The following is an 18356-nucleotide window of genomic DNA, read 5'->3' as shown; positions in this document are numbered from 1 at the left end:
GGTTTTGTTTGCTTATAGACTTCTGGGTTTCTGCCATAAGTCTCACTAAAGTGCACCAGTTCATATCAAACCTCTCTGAAAGACTGTTCACATCTCAACGCTTGCAGAAATTTTGAAAATTCCCCCCTTAAAAATGTTGCCATTATCAGAGAACTTGTAGAGAGGAGAATTACCACTGTGCAATGCCAATGGGTTGATATGGAGCATTTGAACAAAACCATATTTAATAAATATATATAACATTTTTAATGTAAAAAACATACAATCATTTCCTGAACACAGACATTTTAACACTGACGTGATATTTTAAGAGCTTTTAAACTTGAGCTATAGGAGTTTAAAACGGCGCCTCATGTACATCCATGACATCAGTGAGCGCGAACAGCCAATCGCTTTTTAAAGGGGAACCCCACCGATTGTTCTCATTTTCTTGATAATAAAATTGATAACATGTAAACAAGGTCATCCAGAGTGGTTTGATGTAAACCGCTTATTTTGTGATCGAGAAACTTACCGGGTCATAATTGTTCACACTGGTGGTGTGATGACAATATTACCATGACAGTCTGCAGATTTCTCTACAATGAGTTATTGTACATTAAACGACTTGAAATGGCTAAAATTTTGAAAGGTTTGGTGGAATTGTCCTTTAACTACCTGCCCCAGTTCACTGAAATGGTTCATCCTGTGAGCAGAATTGGTTCGTTTTTCTAAAGAACATGGATTTGGTTCCTTTTAATCCGTAGAGAAGCTAGAGAGTAGTTTATGTTGTTATGTTGGAAGCGATGTAGCTACCATTTCATTCCTTACATTAAACAACAAAAAAAGTCAGTGCCCTACATACTGACTACTGACTACATACTAACTCTATATTATACATATATATATATAGAGAGAGAGAGAGAGAGAGAGAGAGACTGACTAAAACTCGGATTTAGGAACCACCTTTGGAATTAAACCTGTCATACAGGAATTAAACCTATTATACAGTGAAATATCACTATTTCTGCCATATTAAAGCGAAATATCTTGAATGTTTATCCCACTTGTAGTCCTGACTTGACCAAACGCCTCAGACAACACAAGGCTGAAGCTGGCTGGCTGGCTCAGGGTTTTACTTCAGTTTTCCCTTAATTCCACCTTAAATTGAGCAGCAGTAACGCTCTGGCGCCTGTACCGTTTAAGGTGGAGCGGAAAAATCGAATAAGAGGCTGTCGAGCACGACGGTAACGTTGCAGAAGTTCGGTAGCTAGTATCGCTAATCTGTCTGGTGGCAGCAGAAGTGGCCGTTCCTGTAACGCTATTGGCTGCCGGCTGTGTTGTCGCCGAATCTGATTGGTCAGTGAGATCGCAGCGCTTGTTCTCGTAGAGGTGGAGAACGAGGGAGGGAGGAGAACGGAGCCAGCAGAGCCGAGAGAGCAGAGAGACTCGCTCCTGTTATCACCTGAGGACAAGTTCAGCTGCTTCTCCCACATCTTCAGCACATCTCCCCACGTCGCTATGGACTGTCGAAAAGTAAGGAGCGTTTGTTTTTCTTCAAAGAAAAGCCCAGAAAACTTTCATTGGCTTTGTTAGTGTGGCTTGTGCTTCAGAGCTCGAGCTGTGAATAGTTTCTTTATTGCATTGATTTATTGAGAGTTACTGCGAACGAAGCCTTCGGTCGGTTTACTGCCTTGAAGTGAAGCATATGCGTGCCAGTGTTAGAAAGCAAACATTAGAAAATGATAAATATGTGTATTCATACACCTGCAAATGCTGAGCCGTTACATAACACTGAGTGAAGAGCTGGCTTTGGGTAATATGTGCTCCATTGGGATGACTGCGAATTTGCTTACAGTGATCTGGAAAATGCTGAAGTGGAAAGTAGAGCATCACTTCTTCAGAACTTGCTTCTTGTTTGATGTTTCTCGTACCTGCACTCTTAAAAAGATGCTCTTCGAGGGCTCTTCAGTAAAGGGGTTGGTTCTGTTTTGACCCTTTTCTTCTATATAGGCTTAAATGGTTCTCTGCATGGTGAAATCGTTGTTCGGATTGGTGGAGAATGTGTTGTGTGTGGCTCTACATTGTTGTGTATGGCTTTTTGGTGTTATATAGAACCATTCACCAAAACAATTCTATATCAAACCTTATACAACACCTTCCCCATCAATCTGAAGAGCAATTTCACCATGCAAAGAAACGTTTAAGCATGAAATGGTTCTTTATAGAACTCATGGTTCTAAACAGAAGCATTACCTTTACTGAGGAAACCTTGAACAGTCTTTTTAAGAGTGTATGATGGTGGGAGAGTATATTAGATGTGAGAGAGGGTATTATCCTATGTCATTTAACAGTAGGTATTACCAATCAATTCTGACTGATAGGTGAATTGAACTGTAATGTTCTTCAGTGAGATGTCGGTGGTTTGCTGACTCCAGCTGGTTAAAACCATTGACATAGACACTCTTCTGAATGTATTTAATTCACTTCTGTTTGTATAGCATGTTCCAGTTTTATGAAAGCTCTAATGATCAAGCTGGACAGAAACGCCCTGAAGAAGAAATGCTGAGAGGAACCAACTTTCAAAGGGGAACCCACCTTCTTCCGTCTGATATTGGATGGCAGAATGTATTTCTGTTTTTTCTTGACCCCTGAGAGGCCATGCCTCGATTATCTGTCATTTGTTCTGCATGGGCCCCAAAGACGGTCAGGAACAAGTGAACTCATGTTCAAATTAATGTTCTTTCCTTTTGGATGAGGAAGGAAAACTCCGACCCGTTTGCATATGGAAACAGCTTGAGTCTTCCTGTCTGAGAGCAATGGATTTGAATTGTAATGGCTGATATATGTTCTTCATTGGTAAACTGACCAGGGATTTGTGGTTGCAGGGTTGAGAAGGTTCAGGATGAGCTGAGGTCTGGTGCGTGGAGGCATGCTGGAAACCACATTTTCTCAGAAGAGTCGCCTTGGCTGGCATGACAGCTTCTGCTGCTTAATCGCCTTTGTTCATCTGTCACAATGTTTGGTAGAAATTGAACAAAACTCCCCCAAACTGTCGACTGACAGAACCATCGTCCAGGTCCACCGACACAAAGCATGCAGAGCTTTCAAAGAAGCGTCTTTGTTCTCTTTGTTTAATGCTCTCCAGTGGCAGGGACACAAGCAGTCAGGGATGTTACACAAGGCGTCCTCTGCGTGGGTTCTGACTTGAGTGTTTGTAGGAGGGCGCAGAACTTTCCAGAAACAGCAATTATCTGTGTATAATCCGAAGACGTGCCTTGTGACTGATGAGACAGATGGCCATCTGCATGTTCCAAGCCAATGGGCTGCCGCTTCTAATGACACACGCTCACAAGTTCAGTTCACACAAGATCCTTCTTGATTGGTCTCAGTTCCAGTGGTCAGAAGGTTCTAGATAGGCTGGTTGCTATGCAGATTTCTTTACCTAACTGTTTGTTATGAATGAGGAAGCCACTGTGTTGAGCATCTCCAAATGAAAACAGGTAACACTATACTGAAGGGCAGCATTCGTAAGGCTGCATAAGCCTTTCATGACATCTGACATAAACCTACATAAGCTTTTGGAAAGGCTTACTCCAGCAAGTGTCACCATTATAAATGTCTGTGTAGGATCATGTCAGCTGTCATGAAAGGCTTATATAGGTGTCATGTAGTCTCATGTATGTTCAGGTAATTTTGACGAACATTTGCAAATTATGTGTATTTGCTATATTGATGTTGGCGTGTCTTTGCCACTTGAAAGGCCTGAGACAAGAAAGAATACAGGAGGCCCACGAGACCTTGTTTGTTGTATAATAGATCAGTGTTTATCCCTCCATAACAGCAGCGGAGCCTCTGAGGAGTGTCGTGCTTACTTCTCGCTCAGTTGGTTCCTCGCAAAGTTCGTCTGAGAAGCTCAGGCTACGCACATGCCAGGTCCCCTAACAGTGGCACACCCCCAGTGGGCAAGCCAAATTAGATGAGCTGTCGGAAACTTGAGCCTCGGCAGGGACCTATGACAAGGCCTACCCCAATGGGAAGGCAGAAGAAAAGGTTCATAGAAAGCCATCAGGGAGGAAGTGTGATTTTAGCATCCTTGCTGGCTCATTAGAGGAGATAAACCTAAAGGGATTTCATGGAATTTCATGGTCTGTGGAAAAGTATTGCAGTATTTGTGACATCAGGTTCATCACTGAAGAAAAGACCCTATTGATTTTATTAGTAATCGAGCAATCTAAGGATTGTTTTGACGATGAATCGAGCAAACTGGTCGAAACTAGAAAGCATTTTTCAAAGATTTTTAATCTTTTATCAAATATATAGTAATATAAAAACATACATATAAACAAATGTGTCCACCTGGCAAGATATTAGTAGGAAGTTTTAGCTAAATCTTAACCATTCGTTCTGTCATGATAGCCGTACACTCAAATGCTGGAATGGTGAGTCTATGAAAATGATTGAAATTATGAAATAACTAGTGCTGTACGGTCAGGTGGTGAATTTCACTGAACACCAAGTAATGCGATTTCACCCTAAATGTCATCTTCATTTCAGCTTTCACTGTTCGAATGTTTACACCAGATGGGTTAGAAAGAGATGACATACTGTTGTGCCAGAAAGCAGACTTCTAATCTGTCATGTGACAGATTTCATTCCTGTCCACACTCATAAACTCTGTGCTCGTCCTTATGCGTTGTTACTTCCTTTAGGAGGGGTGCAGTCAGCCACAGGACGAAGATATCATGGACATCCCACTCGATGACCCGGCCGCTAACAAGGCTGCTACTAAGATTCAAGCCGGCTTTCGAGGCCACATGACAAGGAAGAAGATGAAGGACGACAAGCCCAGAGAAGAGGTAAGCACCACTGTTGGAGACTCAGTAGAGAAAAACAGTCAGCTGCCCATTTTCAACACTTTGAGATGTTTTGAAACACTTGGCTTACAACTACGGAAGAGTTGAGATATATGAGACTGGCTGACATTTAGGTCCCATGTAGTTATCAGGGTCATCAAATCTCACAGATAAAGCAGGAGCAAATCAGACTCTGCCAAACTCTACAGTGAGGGGTAGGTAAAGGTAGTGGTAGGAGTCTTGCTCATATTGGTTTATCATGTTGTGGTTACCTGGGCAGGGGATCAACTACCAAACTGACAGCTATCATCTGCTCTCTTCTCTTGTATAAATACAAGCTGAACTGGTCAATTTGAACACAAAACCATAACATGGCTAAAATAACAAAAACATGCAAAATGCATCCAAACCTTTCTAACACAAAAAAGCTTTCCATCAAGAGAACTGTTGAAAAAAATGATAAAAATAAGTACTAATTAACTAAAATTATATATATTATTTAAAACCAACCCAACTGGTGTATCAGTTGGACACTTATATTGAATTGAATTGAATTATCAGCCAACTGTGTTTTGCACACTGTGGAAGTAGGCCGCCGCAATTAACTCATCTATGCAGTGAAACACCCACATACATGCACACTAATGAACACACACACACACTAGGGGACACAGCACACTTGCCCGGATTGGTGGGCAGCCCTGTCCACAGTGCCTGGGGAGCAATTGGGGGTTAGGTGTCTTGCACAAGGGCACTTCAGTCATGTGCTGTCAGCCGAAGGGATCAAACCAGCGATTTTCCAGTCACAGGGTTGGTTCCCTAACCTCCAGCCCATGACTGCCCCCGGGATGCTGATGCATCTTTGTCTGTAAAAAATACTAAAAATAATGAATTGCATTAGTGTTAGTATTTTTTGTTGCTGTTGTCACACTGCTGGGATTTAAACACAGGTGGTGCCAATCAGACCTCTCCTCCTTGTTTAACTGTATCGTAGCAATACAAGCTGAGCTATTCAATGTGGACACAAAACGATATCATGATTGAAGTGACAATTGTGTGCAAACTGGATCCAAACCTAAATATTAGCATGAGAATATATAATAACAAACACACAAAAAACTTTTTTAATGATGAAAATTGTTTAAAAATAAGGAAAACAAGAAATAAATAACCGAAACCAATAAAACTCCTGGGAATCAGCGCCACGCCTATGATGCAATATTTATATCATTTGAGATTTTCTGCTGTTTATCTGATTTCTGTTTATTTAAACTCTTTTATACAACTGTAAGCACATTGAGAACTGACAGGCATATATTTGGCAATTCACACTCGACCACTGACAATCATACCAGTCAGTAAATCGATGTTTCATTAAAACTACACTAAAAAACTTGTTAAATTTACATGGTTCTAGTGTGTACATCAGTTCCACACTAATCAAATGTGTTACATCAACTTAAGTGAAATTAAGCACTTTAACATAGTAATAGTGGTGACGTAACATATTTCATTCGTGCTGAGCACATTTGAATGATGTAAATGTAAAGTAACATTAACACAGCTTTTTTGATTGAAGTCTGTTTAATCTTTTAGCGTTTTAAATTATATCAGCTTATATACTGGTCATCTTAATTTTTAGCACCTTCAATTCTGTACCAGTGACAAATGGAACTTCCCTTCAAAGACAATTACTTGCCTCACCAATCTTGTTTCTTCTCTGTTCTATATCACATGTTTTTTTGAGTACCTGTACCTTTGATGCTGGTCTTTTAAATGGAACTTTCCATGTCTAATTGGCAAATTACATAGCATCTAGTTTTCTTCATGAAAACAACATCCTGCCCAGAACTTGTTTGCTGTTTTCAAACACCTTTGGCCTCGTGGGAATCAGCTGCCCACTGATTTTTGACTCGTACACACCTGTGGCCCTAAAGTCCCTTGGGGTTCGTGTTTTTTGACTAGAAAGTCAACAAGAAAGTAAAGGTACTAGCCCTAGCTAGTATTACCACAGCTGAACTAAGATTAAGCAAAATGAGTTACACTTATAACATGGAAATGTTTCGTAATATGATCTCATGACATGCTTCCTATTATTTAACAAAGAATATTTAAAATAAACATCATAAATGTCATAAATGTCATAGTAGTTTTAGCTTTTTTTTAACCCTTTTTACATCTTCTGCTTCTGCGGTTTCACGATTGCAAAAAGTCTGGAAATTCTGGAACCATTTTCACACAAATGGGATTATATTCTCTAAACAGCTGACTCACACCCCCAAACATGTTTTCATTCTGTAAGACTTGGCTTCCAACAGAAGCACCCTTGTCCAGTAGGCACTAGAAAATGCCCAGAGTGCTTTATACAACTTTCAGAAGCAAACAGTCAACCCAAGCAGTACAGTGCAGCTGTAGAAATGTTACACAGTAATATACAGTCTACCGTTTTCTTCATAAACATTTTTCTTAAACAAGGGTAAATAATGTGCGATAAGATGTGATCTGCTCCGAGTGAACTTAAACGAACACTGTGGGTATTAAGACTACATTGACTCAGTAGATGTTAATGCAACATTATGGGCTGTTTCCTGGACATGGATTAAGTCTAGTCTTTATTGCAATGCCAGTGATGATTCACCACTGAAAATCATTTTTAGTCTACACTTAAAGTTAACATGGCTCTGGGAAACTGGCTGTGTAGGTGTTAGTTCAACACTGGACATTTTGCAATGAAATTTCTTTAATCATAGGCTGAGAAAAGCTTTACAGCGTCTCCTAGCATCACACATACAGACGTATGGAAACGTTTAAGCACCCCAGTCAAGTGACATTTTTGTTGATTTTCTTCAGAGAACACACTTTGTCACGTATTTTTTCACATATTTAATGCACAATTGCTGCTTATTTTTATTATTTTATTTAACATAAAAAAAAACAGAAAATCTGTGTACAAAAATCTTTTTTTAGAAAAGACTTATTTCTATTTATTTCTTGTCTTTTTGTCTCAATAACCTTAAAACTAAGAAAATAAATAAACTGTGCAATAAAATTAGCAGAAATCATCAAAATGAACGTACCCTAGTAGCACTGATATGACACATCAGTATTGTTGCAGCATAAAAATTTCCTGGTAAGATCAATTATATTTAAAATTTACAAAAATGGAAAATATCAACCTGCAGATTAGATGATATGAAAGATAACAACCTGCTGTTAACTCCACAGCCCAACCAATATAGTGTTTTTCTTACAGTATTTTAATATTAAGTTTCAATTTCAGTAGCTTGGAGGAAAAAGAGTTTACAGATGAGTGATGGCCGCTGCTCTCTTAGAGGTCTACCTTCACTACATACCATCCAACACACCTGATCGTGACTTCTGAAGACAGTCATCAGGTGTAGTGGATTAGTGTTGCCAAACCCTGGAGGGGGTAGATCTAATACAAGGTGCTTTTTACAAGGGCTGGTGATTTAGAATAAGTGGTGCAATAACAATCCTAGAAATTTGCCTTAGATTCTCTTGAGGAGCAGATTGTGAACATCCAAACGTATATTTGTATATGGTGTATGATACCACTTTTTCAGTAGTACACTGTTACAGATCCGATCTTTTTTTTATAACAACTCATCTTTAAAATTAGCTGTTTTTTAAATGAAGCACTTTACTAAAAGTAGTCTGTCATGCCTAAACACTCCTCCTCACAGGTTTCATCCTTTTTCACCTTCCAATACACATTCCAGGATTTTCTGTGGATGTTAGCCTGATAGTAATACTTATCGATACCAATATTCCTTCTCTAGTTTATATAATTATTAAAGTAACTTTAAACATTCCCAACTTTCTTAAATGAAAGCTATTGTGTCAAGATTTAATTCTAAGTCATTTTGTACAGTTTTTATTGGTCCATTTGCTTTGAAATTTCGACATAATAGACACAGTGAAAGCCAGCTGGCATTTTAAATCATGCAAAAAAGACAAAAAACAGCAGAAACATCGATACCAGGGAGGTTTTGTTCCGACCGCAGTAATTATGATATAGTCTGCCTTAATTCCACACCTTGTCCTAGTGTGCTAGAGTGATAGTGTGAGCAAAATTGCTGTTTTGGTTTTCGAATATTGTAATATTCATCCTGAGAAACATAAAATATCATCATCAAATGTGATCATTGAGCAAGTTTATATTGGTGTTAATTAGAAATGTAGACAACTCTAAGAAAACTGTGTTGAAGCACTTAGAAAACTAACATTTGTCACATTTTCACACTTTGAAAATGAGTTACAGTCCATAATGTCACCTCATTTACACTTGCGTAATTTTCTTCCTGAGACCTTCAGAATGGTTTGCTGTTGGTTTATTGAGGCAGAGCAGTGTTCATTTGTTCTACATTAGCTTTGGTACCGTAGGTGCTCTATGGCTGAAGAACACTGAGGCTTTCTTCTCATTTACTTCTGACGGCTCCATTCGCGGTGAACACAAAGCTGACAGAAGAAAGTTTCTCCGTGACACAGATTTCTATAAGAGGGGCGTTTGGGATTCTTTAGGAAAGGCTTTAATAAAACTCTATAGAGAATATTCTGCCTGGAATCAATATCTCCCCCATGGACCTCACTGTGGCTGAAACGGTATCCTAGCAATGCTGCCTTAATTACTTGTTGCTAGGCAATAATACAGATGGTACCCAGTTAATGTCATGGGAGCAGCATCTCACCCATTTTATTTATGCATTGTAAATACGTACAATGCAGCTTTTCCTTAACTCTGTGTATTTTACATGTATTTTATGTGTTACTTGCTAAAAATGCCACCCAATTGATATTAACACAGTGTTTACTAACACAGTTAAAGTCTCAGTTCTTATTTTTTGTACTGTAGATATTGTTAATGCTCCATCACATCTTTGCTTCAAAATAATTTATCAAATGTATTATGTTCAATGACAAATATCTGAAATTTAATAGGAATTCCAGATATTTGGAATGGATTATGGTTTATGATGTTGTTTTATTTACCCATGCTTAGCGTTTATAATACTCCAATGTGCCTTTGCTTTAATGTAATTTATTACATATACAGTATGGTGCAAAAATCAGAGACCTCCCCTCTACATTTATTCAATTTCCAGTCAAAAAGACCACTAAGTACAAGTTGTTCATCCTTCAGGAGTTATTCCAGATTAGATTAGATAAGGGTAAGGAAGAAGAAAGTCAAAAATCATTCTTACAGAGAAAATGGGGCAACAACCATGCAAGACCTGGTAAATCACCAGAAGAGTCACCATGCGGTAAACAGTATTTACAGTGTTCATCTTTGTGAGAGAAAATCGAGCTCCACTCTTGCTTCAGATCCGGTGTTTCTGTCCATCCTCCCACTGAGAGAAAACAACTCAACACTACGAGTCTGAAAGGATGTGGAGCCGGCAAGAAGCCATTACTGAGAAAAGATACCTGTGAAACAAACAAAGAAGCTGCTGGTGTTCTCAGAGTCCAGACCTCAGCATCACTGAATGTGCCTGGGATTATTTGGAGTGTAAGAAGCAGAACATGCAACCAATTTATAAGACTGAGCTTTGGATTTGTGGAAAAATATCCCTCCAGATTTCTTTGAAAAAATGAAAGCAAGTTTCCTGAAAAGAATAGAAGCTGTGGTAAGGGCAAAGGGTGGAAACACTGAAAATTAAAAGTAATATTTGCACATCATGTTTACTTATGGTCTATTATGTGGGCTATTTGCCTGCTCGAACAGAACATTGCCGTTGTAACAAAATGAGTTTTTCTGACATTGTAATTGTATTAAAGAAGGAAGAAATATTCTTAACCTTTCATGTATCCATACTTCATTCCAGGCACTAGGGGACCACTTCTGTTGGTCCAATCACCATGAAATCTTCACACAATGTAAAGAACAGCCAGCGTTTTCTGATTTGATATGACAGCACAATGTAGTAACATAGAAAATGTAATTATATGAATTTACTTTGCTCATTTGTAGCTTTTCTTTTGCACAGTTTTATGCAAGAATTCACACATTCGTATGGTCCTTTGTCTGTTGCAGAAACAACGAGAGCAGAAGTAGCTTCAGAGGACGTCCCGCCGCCGCCACAGCCCTGACGGTTTTACTTTCCCTGAGTATGGCGGAGCACACACATCACTGCAATAACCAGAGGTCTTTTGTCGAAGAGAAACCTTCAGTGTAAAATATATACAAGTGTAAACTTAGAAGAAAAAAACTAGGTCCGGAGTCTGCCCTCAGATCAACGGCCTTTCACTCCTCCTCTGCTTCCGATAAAGTCTGGACGTTAGTCTGTGGCACACAATAGCCTCTCAGCATGTTATATAGCTTCTGTGGAAAGTCGGTTTCATTTTTTTTCTTTTTTTTAGACAATCAATCAATAAATCAGTTTATTTGTAGTGAAAGGCATGTTCTCTGTGGCTGCTAGCAGAACAAGCCAAAAAGTGAGGGAATTTGTTCATTCTTTTCTTTTCTGTTTTTGTGCTCACTTCCCTGGCTGTATTCTTACAATGTGGAAGTGTGCATTTATTACAAGACAGGCCATCGCCTTTTCTAGTGTGACTTTGTTTCTGCCTGTTTAATAAAGCAAAATGGGTTGGATTCAGTGCTTTTAGGTGTTGTTTGTTTGAAAGTTCCTTGGACCACTCTAATTCAAGGGCACGCTGTTTCAGTAGCTGGACATTAGGGCTGAATCATTTAGGGAAAATATCTAATTGCATTAATTATGATTTAAATTGCGGTTATTTTGTAGAAATTGATGTCCAGACCTGTTATTATGTCAGAAAAGCCTAGCATACCAACTTTTTCTGACTTAAAGCTTGAACGCTGAACGTGCTGCACCAGACTGCCAGTTAGTTGTGGTTGTGATGTCATATCACATGTTTTTGGTGGCTTCTGATTGGTCTCACTCATCTACAGGTGGTTCTCACATCGTGGTTTCAATTTTGAAAAAAGATTAATCATTCAGTCCTACTGGCCAGCAAGGACACTGAATAAGTCAGCATTTTCAGATTTGCTCAGATTTGCTGCTACTTTCCAAGAAATCTTACATCCAGAGATGTTCTTAGGTGCGTTTTGAGACAAGAAACACAAGAATTTTCTATCGTCAAAAAAAACATCCACATCAAGCATGAATTAATCCAGACAAATATTTTTAAAAAATGAATTTTAGATAAAATTCATTTTAAACAGATATAAACAGTACAAGCTAATATAAATTATCCTCAGAAACTGTGATTATAACCCATTTCTTCACAGAATACCTCAGTTTAGATTGCATTATTAATAGGACTCAGTGACAATAATGACATTTTAGGATCAATTCTCATATTAAATAATTGCAATTACTAATTTAATTGTCTCTTTTCCTAAGTGTCGATACTTAGTAGCTCGCACGTGAAGACAGTTTGAGCTCAAGTAAACAAACATTAGGCCCTATCAACATTTGGCATTAACATGTGTCCTGGGTGAAGTAAACATAAGTGGAGAGCGTTAAATGCTGGAGTGAACGAGGTGCAGCGCGTCTTGGAGACGCATTGTGATCTGATCACTCAAACCAGCTCTGGAGGTGGTCAGGGACGCATATGATCACAGAACAATTACAGTGTGAACGCTTAAGCGTCTTCAACAGCGGCGAAAGACCATCTTAACCAGCTGTGTGAAGTTAAGTGATCTATTAACATATTAGCATATGTGGCCTAGACCACTAGCTACTGCAGCACAGCTTAAATTACTCTAAGGGACTTGTCAAATAACTTTCTCATTGTCGTATTTGCCCTATTGTCATATTTGACCTCTGAAACAAAATAAAAGTCCTGCTGGTAGGGAAATAAACATAATACTGAAAGTTTTGAATTTGATGGCCAGGGGTTTACAAATATGAGAAAAAAGTTGAAAACTATGGCACTTTTTGTTGCATTAAAAAGCATTTATTACAGCATGGTTTTGTTACACATTTCAGCTTGAGCTTTTCAAAATAAAAGTCATTTGAAATCAAGAAAACACTCCGAATTTAGGCCTTTCAACAACTAACCTGTTCCCCGCAACTGCTCATTGGGTTGAAAGGGATATTTAACTGTATTCCATAAAGCTTGCCCAACCTTGCAAAAGTAGAAAGAGCATAAAGAGAAATGGGCAGAGCTTAGGTAGGTCCAGTGTAAGCTACTTGCAATAATTATGTTTCATATTGCTTTGCTAATGCCAGTAAAGAGGCCACCATAATAAAGCCAAGTGTGCAAAGAGAGCAGACGATGGTTCCTCAGTCTGCGTGTAGCGAGGTTTTCCCACTGCCTAATCAATCTTTGAAGAGGGAGTGACTCAGGCTCCCAACTAGCACAGATCTGCATTAAAAATGGATTGGGTAGAATGCACTCATCGAGTCCAGCCTTGGCTCTACAAATGTCTTTTCTTGCCGCTCGCACGTGTTGGTGCTCATCCACTTGGATCCGATCAAATGTTCAGGGAACACGGATTGTCAATTTAACCCGTGTGCCACTCAGCTGCCTCTTACGCTTCCGCATAAAATGGAGAAAAACTGAGGTCAAGATTGCATAGGTATGACAACACACATCTTGCCGGCAGCTGTCTTGAAAACCACACTCCAGTTATTTATTAATTATTGACAAACCACTTTGGGTGGGCATCTCTCTTTGTTACCGCTTTCCTCCCTAGCAGTTCCCTCTGTTTCTCAGTTTTCTTCATTCTTTGTTATCTTCATCGTCGCTTTCCCACTGGTGTGCTTTTTTCACCAGGCCACAAGAGCTCCACAGCTCATGTTTTAATTACAGTACACTAAATCACAATGGACAGGAGAAAGTAGAGCATACAGTAATTAGCCCTTCCTTCATTTTCCCCCACACACTTTTAACACATCCACTCTGTTTTCCCTTGTAATCATATTTAACCGTGGCTGGCAAAAAGCATTCCTGTTGAAAAAATACAACAAAACACGAGGTCACTATCTATACGAGAGACCAATGTGATGTGAGGATGTGTCTACGTGGTTTCATGGTAACTTATTTCTAGTTTGAGTATAGACTGGGCCTTGCATATTTGATTTCTGCTCATCTTCTGCCTACAGCTTTTCTCCTAAGAACATGTCAGCTGATGCATTTAAAGGCCTAAAAATACTCTTCAAGAGCCAGGCTCAAAAATAGACTTGTAGTCAGAGTCTGAGCACACAAATCAAAGTGAAACACAACGCAAGGAATGTCCCAACTCGGAGCCCAAAGGTTGTTGTAAGCACTGTTTGAGCTGAAGTATTTACTAGTTCTTCAGTGTAATTTGAAAGGGAATTCACTGGGATAAAATCAGTTTTACCACAGATTGACAGCATTCACGCATAGCCTGGATGTGCTTGTGAGCAATATGCAATAACATTCAATAACAATAACAACACACCATTGTCAACTTTACTTCACAACTTTGAACAGCATTACAGCTATAATATACAAGGGAGCAAGAGGAGAAGATGTGTTGTTCACTAGATCTCAGGTCTAGGCTAATATTGAAGCTAAATAGTTAAGCGAGTGACTAAAAATCCATTTACAAGAAATAATATAAAGTTTCCCCTCCCCTCCCTACCTGCACCAGTATTCAGGAGGGAGCTCAGAGACCCTCCCTAATGTTTCACTCGGAAATACATCATCGTATGGAAAAAAAATGAGTTAGAACTTCTGATTCACATTGACCTTTGAGTGGTTTGTTTTTCTTGGTCATAATCGGCTTCATCTGCCGTTTTTTCAGATAAGGAAATCACATCAGATCACAATGGTTTCTGGGCAAGTTCTGCGATTATGTTGCCTCATTCCCTCTAACAAACTTTACTTGAGTTAATACAGTAATGGCCTGTACGTAAATTGGGGCTAAATGTTAAAAGCAATATTGAGACAGAACATCTATTATAAAAAGACTGCTATTGCTAAGGGATTCGGCGAAATGCAGAAGGCAATCTGCTCCGAAATTATTACTGTTAGAGTGTAAAAACTATGGCCATTGTCTTTCTGGATGCTACTGGATTAAAATCATGGATCTCATCGGTAATCACTTAAATTATAATTTCTCTCCAACCAATCCAGGTTAAATAGGGCTTAATCCAGCTCGAGCAGAGCTAAAGTCCTCTTTTTCATTGTTTTTTCCAGCTCTGAGCTGAGCTAAGCCGAACCAGGCTGTGAAACGAGGGCCTTGAGTTGCTGTGGAGCCTCGGAGCCCACTTTACGCCTCCGCGGGCTCCCACTCGCGCTGACACGTCCCAGGGACGCGGGTGGGGGCGGGAGAGAGAGAGTTATGAAATATGAATCTCACTCACTCCGTCTCCCGTAGCAACCAGAAAGGCAGAGCTGCTTGTGCTTTCTCGGTCCTGTATGTGTGTCTCTCTCCAGGCTGGTCGGCTTTAATCTCTGCTTTTTTTCGCGCTCCACTACTGTAAAACGTGCTTTAATTGAGAGACATATATGAGGGGGGTCGCCATCAGCAAGCCACCCACTCCTACGCTGCCTTTTATGTGGCGGGATGATGAAATTATTATTATATTCAGTGACAGCTGGAGTAAGCCGCACACGTCTAGGCATCTATCAATCTTGCCCTCTCTCTCAGTTTAAAAAAAAACTTTGCTTTGTACCTTTCAGACAATAAGCTGGAACTAAAGCCTCTCTGCAAAAAAATGACAAACAAGACACGGGTAACAGAAATAATAAAGGATACAATAAAAGTAATAATAAGCCTTATCAAAAGAAACAATAAGAGACAGCCCTCAATAGACACAGTGTCTTATCAAAAGAAACAATAAAGGCTACAGTAAATACAATAAGGAACAATGGAAGATATAATACATAACCCGCAGTCAGAGTGATAAGAGGAAATAAGAAGGGTCCAATAAACTTCAGCTAGTGGAACGTGTCTGATTCCCAAGCGTTCACCACTTTTCCTATCTTATATTTTTCTTCATGCCAAGTTCAGCGAGCTATGCCAGCGCTAGATTATTTAAAAACCCAATTTGGAACATCATCTGTTATGACACTTCCAGCAGAATTATATGTTCAAGTGCTAAACAGTAGAGCTTTTAAAACCAATGCTATAACAGATGTCCTGCACTCTTAAAAATAAGTGCTTTAGGGGTTCTTTAGTAAAGTCATTGGTTCTACATAGAGCCATGACAACAAAAAATGTGCTCAAATACTTAACTGATACTATGTGGCTCAGAACACGGTTCTTATGTTTGCTTCTCATGGTGCCCCAAAGGGTTCTTAGAGAAATTCCAAAGTAGAACCACTTTTATTTCCCTACTTTGCTAATTAACAAGCCATTCCTGAGTTGAAGTGAGTCTGTTTTGGCAGGAAAACACAAAAAATGTGCAGGGCCAGGGTTCCCCCCAGGACCAGGGTGGGGAACCACTTCTCTAATGTACCATGTTTAAAAAGGAGATTTGTGAGTGTGAAGAACCTTTGCAGAGTTTCAAGAACCTTCACATAATGTAAAGGTTCCATAGCAGTTTCTAGAACAGGGGTGCACAACTCCGGTCCTGGAGGGCTGGTGTCCAGCACAGTTTGGCGATTCACCTGGTGTGGATTTGGATCCCATTTAAAGCTGATAGAGATTTGAAAAATCATTCTGAAATAAAAGGAAAGTCCCAAAACATATGCGAAAATATACTGAGGGTCATTGAGAGACCAGAAATGGCAATGCTAATTAAAAGTTAAGCATCTTTTATCACATCTGTAAGGTGTAGCATGTAAATGTCCATGAATATGAATAATGTATCATTGATTAGTTGGTATACTGGATGTATGTGAGAGGTTTGGCCATACTCTGTTCCAATGTGGTCAGTCAAATTGTTCAAGCTCTTTTTCCTAGGATTTCATCACTGGCAAAAAAAAGAACAAAACAAACATAAAAGTACATAAAAACATTCCTCATAAGCACAGCACACTACAAAAATGTTTCTCTAAAGAACCATCCACTAAAAGACTTTCAAAGGAACCAACAATGGTTATTATGTGCCATCATGCAAAGAACACTTCTTAGCATCTTTATTTTTAGGAGTGAAGCTCATGATAGTGTTGATAGTGATAGTTATTGCAAAATCTTCTACTGCACCAAACATTATTAGGCCTAATATTATCATAGATTTTTATTATAATCATACATATCAAAACTTGTTGCATATTGTTCTTCATAAAAATGGTTCTATACACCCCACTATGAAGAGGAATTTCCACATACCCCCTTTTTAGCTCAAAAATCACAAAAATAACCTTTTCGCTGCTGTAGTTTCAGTCAGATTACAGCGTGCATTGTGGCCAGCGCTCTGCATTGGCTTGAGAAAAATAAATCATCATAAATGGTCTTCGGAGAATTAAATCACCGTAAATCCTCTTATCTTCTTGTAGGACTAAATCAGGGGATTGGTAAAGTTACCCCTGATTGATCACAGCAGGTATGCTGAACAGTAACAATGACCTTCAACAGACCTTCAGCTATGTGAGCACATCACATTCTATACGTTCTGCATGTACATTATAGCCATCTATCAAAACCAGAACACATGCAAAAGGTCAACAAACTTCAGGGAACCTTGATGAGTGAAGATTTGGTCAGTGGCGTTCTGTTTGCAGCGGTTTTAAAAATGAAGAAAAAGAACCAGCAAGCCAAATGGAGGAGAGAACATCCTACTTCTCCTAGCAATCCAACATAGCCATGGCACACCAATCGGACGTTTCTGTTTGTGTCTGTAAGCGTTTGTCTGTCTGGTCAGCGCCCTCTGGCCTTGTAGTGGTGTGCATCCACACAAAGTGGCCCCAAAAAGTATTTGGGCCATGCTATAAAAAGCACTGAAGGTGAATTCTGCTGGTTTTTAACATTATCTCCACTTTTCAATTAAAATGTAAACGAATTAAAATGAGGTCTATGCCTTGCTTTACATGGTAAAACTTACATGCAACTAGTTGCATGTTGTAAGTCATGTGAAACATACTTTGACAGTTACACAGCAATTTCAGTATCAAAGCTGAGGCCAACACAATGAAGTCCTCCTCTAATTAACCAAATAATTTTTGATACGGCGTCATTCTCGCTATATACAGTCCTCTGCGAGGTGCAATTTACATGTTTTTTCATGTTCATATAAACTTTCCGGTAACACCCCACACTAAGGGTACATGATCTGCCAGTAATTAAGGCATTTACTGAGGAATAACCAATCAGAAAGTAATGAGTCATTAATCAGGATCAAATGAATTAGCCATATATTAACAACCACAAGACTAAATTACTAACGCATGGACTAATGAATGAGGATGAAGGTAATAAAGGCTTTATTCAGTGCCAGATTTTATTAGGAATTCATGTGTTAAGTAATCACACAAAAAGAATGTTAGTACAGCTGCTAGAAGCTGTTAGTTTCATTCTATTACCTATTACCTGTGTCGCACCGCAATGTCATGCTGTTACAACTGTGAATGATCTTAATATAGGCCACAGTTATTCTGAAACATACTACATTTAGAAAAATGAAC

At 39.1% G+C, this 18356-nt stretch overlaps 1 protein-coding gene across 1 annotated transcript; it reads left to right on the top strand.

Annotated features, from left to right (window-relative positions):
- Positions 1–1357: 1357 nt before the first annotated feature.
- nrgna (neurogranin (protein kinase C substrate, RC3) a) lies at positions 1358–11449 on the top strand. Its single transcript, XM_017697421.2, has 3 exons — positions 1358–1515; positions 4692–4838; positions 10888–11449. The coding sequence occupies exons 1-3, from the start codon at positions 1501–1503 to the stop codon at positions 10906–10908; spliced, it is 183 nt and encodes a 60-aa protein (XP_017552910.1). The 5' UTR covers positions 1358–1500; the 3' UTR covers positions 10909–11449.
- The last annotated feature ends 6907 nt before the right edge of the window (positions 11450–18356 follow it).

Source organism: Pygocentrus nattereri, chromosome 23 (assembly GCF_015220715.1).
Source record: "Pygocentrus nattereri isolate fPygNat1 chromosome 23, fPygNat1.pri, whole genome shotgun sequence".
Lineage (NCBI taxonomy): Eukaryota > Metazoa > Chordata > Actinopteri > Characiformes > Serrasalmidae > Pygocentrus > Pygocentrus nattereri.
The sequence above is the reverse complement of the archived record's forward strand: the minus strand, read 5'-3'. Positions and strand labels throughout refer to the sequence as shown.

Excerpts from the sequence above, each read along its gene's own strand:
- nrgna (XM_017697421.2), top strand. Across the intron at positions 4,839-10,887 it reads ACGACAAGCCCAGAGAAGAG|AAACAACGAGAGCAGAAGTA; the intron begins GTAAGCACCACT and ends TGTCTGTTGCAG.